This window comes from Nanorana parkeri, unplaced genomic scaffold, assembly GCF_000935625.1.
Source record: "Nanorana parkeri isolate BGI_ZX_2015 unplaced genomic scaffold, ASM93562v1 scaffold1705, whole genome shotgun sequence".
Classification (NCBI taxonomy): domain Eukaryota; kingdom Metazoa; phylum Chordata; class Amphibia; order Anura; family Dicroglossidae; genus Nanorana; species Nanorana parkeri.
The window spans coordinates 252990-264006 of NW_017307973.1; the positions used below are offsets into that span (position 1 = coordinate 252990).

An 11017-nucleotide genomic window follows, 5' to 3' on the forward strand; every position below is an offset into this window, starting at 1 on the left:
TTCAAAATTAGTGATCATTGGACCTTGTCCCAGCACTGCTTGTAAAGTATCAAAACAACCAGATCAGATACAGCCAGGAAATTAGCACGGAAGAAGACAACGGCAGCCACATACATCTCTCAGCTCAGGGATCCTATAAAACACTCCAAAAGATGGTGGTGTTCAAACACTGTTCACTGACGGCAACAATTCAGTCTTCATTTATTGTTATCAAATCAGTTAAGAATATGTATGTTAAGAAAATGTAGAGGTGGAAGTATGCAGTACAATATACATGGTTATTTTAAATTCCTTCCAGCGTCTATAGAAAAAGATCAGCCAACCTGAGGCCTTCCAGTCCATGAGGAACTGCTAGATGGAACATACTGGAACTTGTAGCTCCTCAGCGAATGACAGTTCGCAGGTTGTCTTTGCTTATTAGACTCATGCAGCACACCCACGTCTAGTATCCCAAGGCACCATTGCATTACTTACTACCAGCGTGAAGGAGAGATACTGATTTAGACAGTGAAAGTGCCTGAAGTAGTGACCGACCACTGACGCTGAACACACAATCTACAAGCAGGAAGAAAGCCTTACCAAAGACACTTTTGAAGCCTTGCATCTGAACGTCCAGGCAGTAAAGCATTTACCAAGCCCACCATTTACAAGCTTTCTTAGCACAGTAAACACTATCACCATTTCATAAAAGGTTTATGGCTGCTTTAAATAATCTTTTCAATGTCTGTCATCATGTTTTAAAGATCATTTTTCTATTTAACATTTGCATTCATATATTTATATCAGGGCGGCCATATTGACTTATTGCATATGCAGGCTCTGCTTTGCAGTGCTTGTGCTTTACTGATCCATCTCACAATGCAAGTCAATTATTTATCCAACTCATTGAAAACAATGCGCTACCTGTGTGGCTGATATCTCATCTGACAGTTGTTATTAAGTTAGGTAAAGTCATTGTAATAGCTTATCTACCCTGCCTCCAGTCTAATCTTCAAAACTCTACATTTAATAGAATACCAAAAATATATCAAATGTGACAGCCTCAATAAACATTACTTAACTCGTTTTTTCATGTAGGGCAAACCAATAGGTTTGTTATTTATTACTAGAGATGAGGTTGGGCTTGGCTCCAGCTCCCCAGAGTTTGCCCGAGCCCACTCAAAACTCTGACCGCCAATCCCTCCTTCCAACCCAATCAGTGGTGGAATTTGCAGAAGAGATGTTCCCTGCCCCGTTGTGACGTATAGCTGCAGGGCAGAGAATGTGTTTCACTGTAACTGATTGGGTCCGAAGGAGTGGGTGGCAGTCAGGTTTTGAGCGGACTTTGATGAATTCTAGCAAACTCGGTTCACACCAAGCCCAGACTCATCACTAGTTATAATACATCCATCCTCACCTTTGCTTTGCTTTCCCCCCATTACACTCAGCTTTCGTGACTGACGTAAATAACCGATACTTCTGAGAAGCTTTTAACAGTACTGGAGCTTTATGGTTGGCTCAGTGCTGTCATACAGGGGCTGAGAGAGTTTTCAGCCCTGCGTATGCTCCAAATGAAGTGATTTGGGGTTTACCCAGGGCTGTCTTTACTCTGAATCTGCCCAATCCTCTGGCATCTTACATCTCTTGTGGACTCCAGCAGATCAACCAGAGGAGATTTCAGCGTCTGCTATATTTTCACCTTATATCATAAAATAATAAACTCATAAGGTGAATGTGACCCACTTGTAATGCGCCTGAGTGTCTGTGTGGATTAAACCCTTAAAAAACATGTGGAAAAATGCTGAATTTATGCAGACAACAAAAGACTCATTTGACGCAAGGCTGTGGGGAAAGAAATATTGGGATTGTCACTGCTAGCCTCCTTCTAAAAATGTTATGCTGACCCTCCGGCTTCAATATTTTCGGAGTCACTGACCGAAAACATGTATGCAGATTAGGATATTTTTCGAAAGGTCGGAAACCCTAAATGCATGCTTTTTTTAGGGCCCGTGACTAAAATTATTAAATAAGGAGGGTCAGCATGACAACCAGGCAACTAGCATTTCAAGTAGAAGAGGGCAGCATTGGCAGCCTCAATGGGTCTATTATAATAGATTAGTATTTAGACCTTGAAAGTGCCCGCAGGTGCAGCAGTACCCTGAATACAATGGCGATTTCTCCACCCACGCTGTTGCTGCTTGGATGGAGGAATCAAACGATTTTCTCTGTCTCACTGAATGGCTGAAATTTGGGTTGTCTATTCCCAGCTTTAGACCATGTTTCAGACTCACTGGTGACAAAATAAATAATGTGCAGTTAAAGTGTATCTAAACTCTAACAAACATACAATTAAAAGCATTTTGTTATATCTGTTTGATAAGTTGAACTTCAGCTCATTGTTCTTAGTTGGCTCTGAGTTATCTCTATGAGTAGGAAGAGAGTCTGTGATTCTTTCTGTTACCCTTATCTAGAGTAGGTGTTGTTATCCTAGGACTGTAAAGGTGCCCATACACCTTACAACCAACGCAAGACTATTGTCTTGCGATGGTTGTAAGGTCATTAAAAAAAATGTACGAACTGCCCATCTTGGACAGGCAGATCCTACTTACGATAACCGCAAGCCCGCCCCACTAAGGGGCGGGCTTCCGATGACCGCAATGCTGAACGGGCAGTATGCGTTTGCGCACACCAGCCCGTGCGGCAATCATCTTACGGGCACGCCACAAACCAGCCATAAATCGTACGATTCTCGGCTGGTTTTCAAACATGTTCGTAAGACAAAAGTCGTGTGACCGTACAGTAGAAATGGTCGCACGCCTTCCACACACCTTGCAATTATCGTACGATCGCGGGATTTCCCGCGATTATCGTAAAGTGTGTGGGCACCTTAAGTGTGTGTCTGGCAAAATAACCAGGTGAAAATACAGAAAAAAAAGCTTGAAAAAAAGAAAACTAATGCAGCCATTTAATTCTAGTAAGCTGCATCCATTTTTGTTTTTGAGTTAAATACACTTCAACTACAAAACAAATCCAACACCACATATCAGCAGAGTAGCACTGTGTAGCAGCAATGTAGTGATATATACTCACCATCTCCAGGATCACCAATGGAGAGGTCACGGGTTAAGCGAGGCTTCCCAAGGAAATTTTTTGGAGAGGAATAAGAGTAAGAGCGGAATCTAAGACCAGAGGTTAAAGGGTCCTGCAAAACAAAATATGCTTTTATTATTTCGGGGTCAAGAATATATACACCCTTTGCATTCCCCACCCTTTTATTTTATACATATTTCTAAACATTTTAGCTTGTCATCGCCTATCTGAAAAAAAAATAAGTCACAAAGGCTCTTCTTTAAGGCTCCATTCACACATAGCGTTTGCATTTCCCGTGCGGTTTTCCATGCAGAAGACCACGCGGCACGAAAACGCTAAAATCTTTTATCTGCACTTAGCCTGGGTTCGCACCATTTTTCGGACCAGATCTGGAACATAGTGCATTGCGTTTTTACATCGATTTTGCCGTGAAAGTTTATTATTTTTTTTTAGCTTAAAATGGTGTTAAAGTGCGTTTTTGATGCGTTTTGAGGTGTTCTAGTGCATTCCAGACCAGACAAAATAGGACAATCAGTATTTTTCTGGTCTAGTCTGGTCTGGTCTGGAATGCACTGTGCTGGGAGGAACAGTGGCCGGAAATAGCATAGGGATACATTGGGATGCATTTTGGGTCCGGAAACAGTCTGGTCTGGAAACATATACGCCCTTAAAGCGTATATAAACGCAAAACCAAGAATGTCATATATTGCAGCTTACCAATCCTTAAATGCAGTGGCTGCATTTGTTTTTTTTTAGTCTTTGTTTTTTTCTTTATTTTCACTCTATGCAGGAGCAATGGAGCCACCTTTGGATAGCAACATTGTCAACCTGTGGTGAGGCTAGGTGTAAGATGCACTAGAAGATTTAGCTAGCTAATTGAATTCATTAGTCAATTCTAACAATTTTTAAGCAGTTACAACAACAGTTTATTTTTCCTTTTGGGATAAAAGTTTTACATATATGAATAAAAGCTGACCATTGTAAGAACCCTTGCCAGCGTTAAGTCATTTGTATCAACCCTCTATCTGTTTTTGCTGGACAGTTTGGTCTGTTATAGGAAGTTAAAATACAACACTGGCCAGATCATCAGGTGAAAATAAAGGAGGAAAAAGCCTAATAAAAAGAAAACAAAAGCTGCCACCACATATAAGGATTTGTAAGCTGCATCATATTAAAAAAAAAAATTTGGATTTATATATACTTTCACTTTTAGACAAGCATGCGCCAAGGTGATCCCTAGCCTATGAGCAAATTACAAGATTGCATAAAAAGATCCCAGATATGCCTTTTTTCAGGTAACGCACATACAGGTGAAACTCGAATAATTAGAATATCGTGCAAAAGTAATTGCAGTAAGTGCTGCAAAAGGGGCCCAAACCAAGTACTGAGTACATATGCATGCTTGTACTTTTCAGAGGTCCGATATTGTTCTATGTACAATCCTTTTTTGAGGTTGTGGATTTGGGGTTCTTGGGGTTTTCATGAGCTGTAAGCCATAATCATCACAATTATGACAAATCACGGCTTGAATTATCTTGCTTTGCATGTAATGAGTCTATCTCGTATATTAGTTTCACCTTTTAAGTTGCATTAGTAAAATAAATGAACTTTGCACGATATTCTAATTATTCGAGTTTCACCTGTACAGAGACTCCTGTGTTTGTAGACAGCAATCATCAAAAGTACTTTAGCAGGATCCTGATGATTTCAGTTAAGGTCTAAAAATACTGTGCGAGTAATGAAAAAGGGGAAAAGCTATATTTCCAAACTTGCTTGATTTGCCTGGATACATTACTTAAAAAGGCATTTATTCTGTAACATTGCATGTTTGTTCCTGCTGTTAATCTGGCATAAAATGTTTTTGCTTCTTGGGTGAAGACTCACAGAAGGAAAGCATGTGATGTGAATGACAATACCTTACTCTGTGCGAAGGGTAGAGTTCCAGCTGGTCTAATTTGGAAATCAGGATTAGTCTCGGGGGAGTCCAGTTCATCACCGCTGTTCCCAAGAAGGCCAGAAGAGTCCTCTTTAGCTGAACAGCCAGAATTGTCATACCTGCTATACGTGCCCTCTCCTTCACTGTCTGCATCAAGACCATCTAAACTGGAACTGCAAACCGGAGATGTCACGGTGTAAACATGTAATTATAAAGAGACATGTAACACATACAAAGCTGCCAACATAACCAGTGAAAATAACAACTTTTGGGGGGCTGAAAGTCACTGCCGATCAGATACATTATATTATAAACACAATAAAGTGGCAGATTACTTAACATGCTGAAAACAAAATTAGTTCTGGTCAAAAATAAAGCACAGTCATATGAGCACCCCACACACATTATAATTCAACCTAAATAAAACTAAAACAAATTCTACCTTCTTGTCACTATTCCATTTGGTAGGTTGGAAAGTTTGGACGCATAGGTAATCCACAAACAGAGGATTTAAAACAACAAACAAAACACAATAAGCAATAATAAATACTCAAGCATACTGAAGTTTATGTGACACTAAATTCAGGAGTTAAACCTTGAAAATGCATTCAAGGACCTTAACCATTAACAAAAATGTATCTTTTTTGTAAATCACTCGGCTGTAGATCCTCAAATCACCTCTGAATTGGTGCTGACACTGTCCTTCCTTCTGGAGGGTGGCTACTTTTGTTCCTCATGGTCTTTGTGTGTGTTGTAAAGTACCCACCGTGATGGACTATAATCGCAATACAAATTAGTAAACTAAATGTGAGATTGTAGTTCATGACAGGAATGAGCTTGGAGCGATGACTACTTTACAACACACACAGGGACCACGAGGAACAAAAGTAGCGACCCTCCAGAAAGGACAGTGTCACCCCGAATTCAGAGATAATTTGAGGATCTACAGCCGAGTCATGCACAAATAAGATACATTTTTGTAAGAGTGAGATGTACAAATAAGATTCATTTTTGTTAATAGTTAAGGAACTTGATTGCATTTTTAAGATTCAACTAATGACTTACTGTTACTTTAAACTAAACAACATGTTAAGATTTTTTTTATCTCCAGTTTTTCATCCCAAATCTATCAAATTCATCTAAATAACAGAAACAAAGCTTGTTTTGAGGGGAGGAGCTCCACTGTTGGCAAAATGAAGTTGCAACCAATCCATTAAAGATCCCTTCATGCCCCAAGGGTATGATCTGGTTGTCACAACTTCATTGGGGCGCCGCCTATGAGTCCCAGAATCCCATGGAAAATGCTATTCTTGAGGTGTATCCAGTTTCCTAATTTACTTTCTTTCCAAAAATGTTTACAAATAAGACTGTAAATCAACCCAATTTTTAAGCTCAGGCTAATAAGCTCACAATCCAGTACTGTAAGCATCCACACCCGTCTGTCAAAACTACGGTGAAACGCATTAGATCACATGTGGCGCCACTCCAACTGGGTCCTCTGACATCTATCATTGAACATGTAACATGCATGTGGTCTTTGGGCCAGCCTGGGCCTAGTTTGAATTATATGCGGACACCATCTGGGATATAGGTTTGAGCTATACCAGCTTTGTTCTCCACAATCGGTGAGCTTGATTCTTTTTGTTTATCTTTTAAGTTGTCTCCCCAATGGAGTATGACTTTTGACTTGTACACTCCTGCAGTGTAGAATTTGTTGCATCGCTGATATTGGATGCAGAACATTAAACGCTTTTGTCTTGTTGCTACGATTTTCTTCCGAATTAGGTCCCAATACAAGTTATCACCAGCACACCATGGTTAGATTAAAAGACAGGCTACATCATTGTCACAAAGAGAAAGCGGAAATGGTGCCATCCGCCATTTCACATTTTGATGACTGGGTCTGAATGCTGTATGGAGTGCACTGGATATGTGACTTCCCAATTATGGACACATCAGGAGTTTGATATAATTCACCTTCCATTCTGTAAACGTCTGCCTTGTTGACAGTGCAGATGCATATAGTGGTGTCTGTTGCAGGACTATATGATCCTACGGTTCCCTTAAGTTACAAGAAAATTTGCCCCCGAGATACCACCCTGTCCAGAAAGCATTACAAATCTGACATCACTGTACAATGTTTATGGTTTACCTTTTAGAGAGGGTACTGTGTGTGGTATATCTATCCACTAAGCCATTCATGAGAATTCAAAAGATACACTTTGGCAGCTCCCCAGGCTGAAGGACTGCCGTGTCTGTCATTATTCGTATCTTGGAGTTACCGATTATACAAAGTGCATGCTTAATCTACTATATCCCCTTTTGAAAATCCTTTCTATTTATTTGACTATGTTGAGGATCATTGGAACATTCATCCATTCAAAAGGTTTACTGCATTCTTGTTAAATATAATTAATGGCACTGTGCAAGTCGAAGCCAGAAATTATGTAACACACTGCCTTCTAAAAGGAGAATTTATTATAACATTGACACACACTTCCAGTGGATTACAATTGCAAGGCCGACATATCACAAACAATAATACATATCATTACAGTGGTAGGCGACTGGGTATAAGGCGACTGGGTGTATAAGACGATCCCCTGATTTTCTAGTTAAAACATAGGTTTTGGGCTATATTCGTCGTATAAGACTAACCCCCTTCCGAGGCTTCATATTTCCTTCTTCTTGCTGGAGCCATTATGGCGTCTTGTCTACCAGCCATTTTGTTTAAATACACCCACTAATCTGTCAGCCCGCTGGATGTGCGGTAATACTGTATGTACGGTAGCTTCGGCTACATACAGTATACCGCGCTAAGCCAATCACGGCGAGCAATGTATTCTATTAATGAATACAAAGCCTGCTCGGATTGGCATTGCGGTATACTGTATGTAGCCGAAGCTGCCGCACATACAGTATTACCGCACATCCAGCGGGCTGACAGATTAGGGACGTTCGTTTTGGGCCAGCTTGGCCATAACGAGCTATAGGTTCACATTGTACACCCCGCGTATAAGACGACCCCCGATTTTTGGTGGATGTTTTTAAGTATAAAAAGTCGTCTTAAAGGCCGGCAAATACGGTACTTCTTTCTATGCACATGGAACTGTGCAACGTTTGAATAGATGCAATGGAGACAGGGGAATCGATGCTATATTTAGACATTCATGTCTAAATATTTTAAGTGGATATTTGAGGAGGACCCATTAGTGTAGTGTTATTGTATGTTTCTACACTAGAAAACATTTTGACATACAAGAAGCCGTGTTTTGAGTAACTATATCTTTCAGGTTTTGAGCTTATTTAACGTTCACTAGCCAACTTTGGTGGACTAATACAAGGGTAGGCAAAAGGTAACCAGCTCATTCTGGAAAGCTGGACCAAAGAAAACCAAAGCAAAGGAGGTGGGTATTGTCCATAGCAACCATATTGCTTTTTTATATGAAAGACACAATCTGATTTGTTGCTCTGTTTTAATAATCTGAGAGGGAAAAAAAAATCCAACAGTAGGAAAGCTGTATGGTGTTGTACTGTGTGCTGGCCAATTACAGGTGAAACTCGAATAATTAGAATATCGTGCAAAAGTTCATTTATTTCACTAATGCAACTTAAAAGGTGAAACTAATATATGAGATAGACTCATTACATGCAAAGCAAGATAGTTCAAGCCAACCAACTGGCATGCCATGAAACAGAAGCACAGCTGAAAAACCATTTAAGTGAAGCAAGATGCTGCTCTGAAAGCAGTTTACACTAGTGTTGAAGCAATTTTCTTCTAATGACTTGTTTCTGGTGTCACTTCTATCACCATGGAGGTAAATCCCTGACATATTTGTGTCACAGTAATGAGAGAAGTTCAGTCACAGAACAAAGTGCTTCAGGTAACCGTGACTAATAGCCCGCACCCTGCAAATGCCTTTCTAAAGGTTTTATATCCAAAAAAGCAAATGCCCAAGAGTGATTGAGGGTCACTGCAAGACTCTCCTGATCTGTGTGCAAATAGTGTCATTCTGGTGTACACACAGATATGATTACAAGATTTCCCTATCTGATTTCATTTTATCTATTCATTTATTTTAATAATTACACTGTGCTCCCTGTTTAGGTCGTGTCTGAACTTTTTGTTTAGATGGAATGATGTGTGTTCATATAATTCTGCTCTAAATGGCTAATCATAACTAATTATCAATAACTTTTTTCACTGTCAATACAACTAAATAAATAAAAAAGGCAAGGCTCACATTTTGTAGCATCAACTCCCTTTAGGGCTGCAGCTAACGATTATTTTCATAATCGATTAGTTAGCCGATTATTAAGTTTGATTAATCAGTAAAAAAAAAAAGGCTCCAGTGATGGACTACTAGTTTCTATTGAGATTGTAGTCCATCACGGGAGCAAGCTTTGCTCGGTGGAAGTAAAACAAAAGTGTGGTGTGCAATATAGTACATTATACAGCATCACAATGCAGAATACCAGCAGCTTTAGAGGAATACAGCAATAGTACATTATACTATAATGTACTATTGCTGGGATTTGTAGTCCTCTGTAGCTGGCGTTATTCTGCATTGCGCTGTATATAATGTATTATTGCTGGGATTTGTAGTCCTCTATAGCTGGTGGTATTCTGCATTGCGCTGTATAATGATTATACGGCGAAATGCAGAATACCAGCAGCTATAGAGGAATACAACAAATGCCAGCAATAGTACAACATTATACTATAATGTACTATTGCTGGGATTTGTAGTCCTCTGTAACTGCTGGTATTCTGCATTGAGTTGTATAGAATGTATTATTGCTGGGATTTGTAGTCCTCTATAGCTGGTGGTATTCTCCATTGTGCTGTATAATGATTATACTGCGCAATGCAGATTACCACTGACCAGTTATAGAGGAACTACAAATCCCAGCAATAATACATTATACAGCGCAATGGAGAATACCACCAACTATAGAGGAACAACAAGTCCCAGCAATAATACATTATACCGGGTGTTTAATATATTATTGCTGGGATTTGTTGTTCCTCTATAGCTGGTGGTATTCTACAGTGTGCCGCTTTTTTTTTTTTAAAAACAGGAAACATTAAAACAGGTCTCCCTTACCTGTTTCTAAACCGTTGTGAGTCGCTGCGGCGGCGTGCTCTGCGGGCGTGTCCGGCTTGTGCGGTGGGCAGGTACGCGGCGTGGGCATGGCTGTATGGAGCCGCGAACAGGCGGGCGTGAGCGGAAAATTAAAATTTTAGTCGGCGAATCGACAATGGAAAACGCTGACAACGTTTTCCATCATCTATTTTATTCGACTTAATCTAATAATTGTTGCAGCTCTACAGAATACCAATGTATTATACACCGGCACACTGCAGAAGCAGCTATAGAGGAACAACAAATCCCAGCAATAATACATTTTACAGGGTGTTTAATGTATTATTGCAGGGATTTGTTGTTCCTCTATAGCTGCTATGGGCGTGGCGTGAGTGGCTTAACCGACGTGGGTGTGACGTGGGCGTGGCGTGAGCGGCAGGCGTGAGCGGCGAGCGGGAAATTTGAATTTCAGCCGACGAATCGACGATGGAAAACGTTTTCCATCGTCGATTTTAATCGACTTAATCGAATAATTGTTGTAGCTCTACTCCCTTTCACTAAGAAAGGAATGGGGAGAAATGTCCCCAACAGGGACAAGGACAGCCATACAATCCCGACAGAACTTGATGACTAGAGTTCCATTGAAGGTGTGACCAGCATAAAACACACAAGTATAAACCAAATTGTTCAGTAAACTGTTCAAAAGATGCTCAGATATGGGAAAAGGCAGGTTTGTTTAGAACATCTGTATGTTAAAATTGATTGTTATAATTAAATGTAGTTTAAGAGAAATTTTGGATGGTATCGGGTCAAAATCAACCCCATTGTCTCAACAATTTGCTGGTTGTGAATTATCCCTAGACCCCATGCAAAGTATTAGCTCTGTGCATATTCTGTGTGCAGAGGTTGAGGTGTACTTTTTTTT

At 40.1% G+C, this 11017-nt stretch overlaps 1 protein-coding gene across 1 annotated transcript in view; it reads right to left on the minus strand.

Moving 5' to 3' along the window:
- Nucleotides 1–11017, minus strand: part of LOC108799365 (rho guanine nucleotide exchange factor 28-like) — a 100000-nt gene that overhangs the window by 65643 nt on the left and 23340 nt on the right. The window contains exons 5-6 of the mRNA XM_018571228.1: nt 4986–5178; nt 3070–3181 (exon numbers count right to left, since the gene is read on the minus strand). Coding sequence (XP_018426730.1) covers nt 3070–3181; nt 4986–5178 — 305 coding nt within the window. The remainder of the gene's footprint in view (nt 1–3069; nt 3182–4985; nt 5179–11017) is intronic.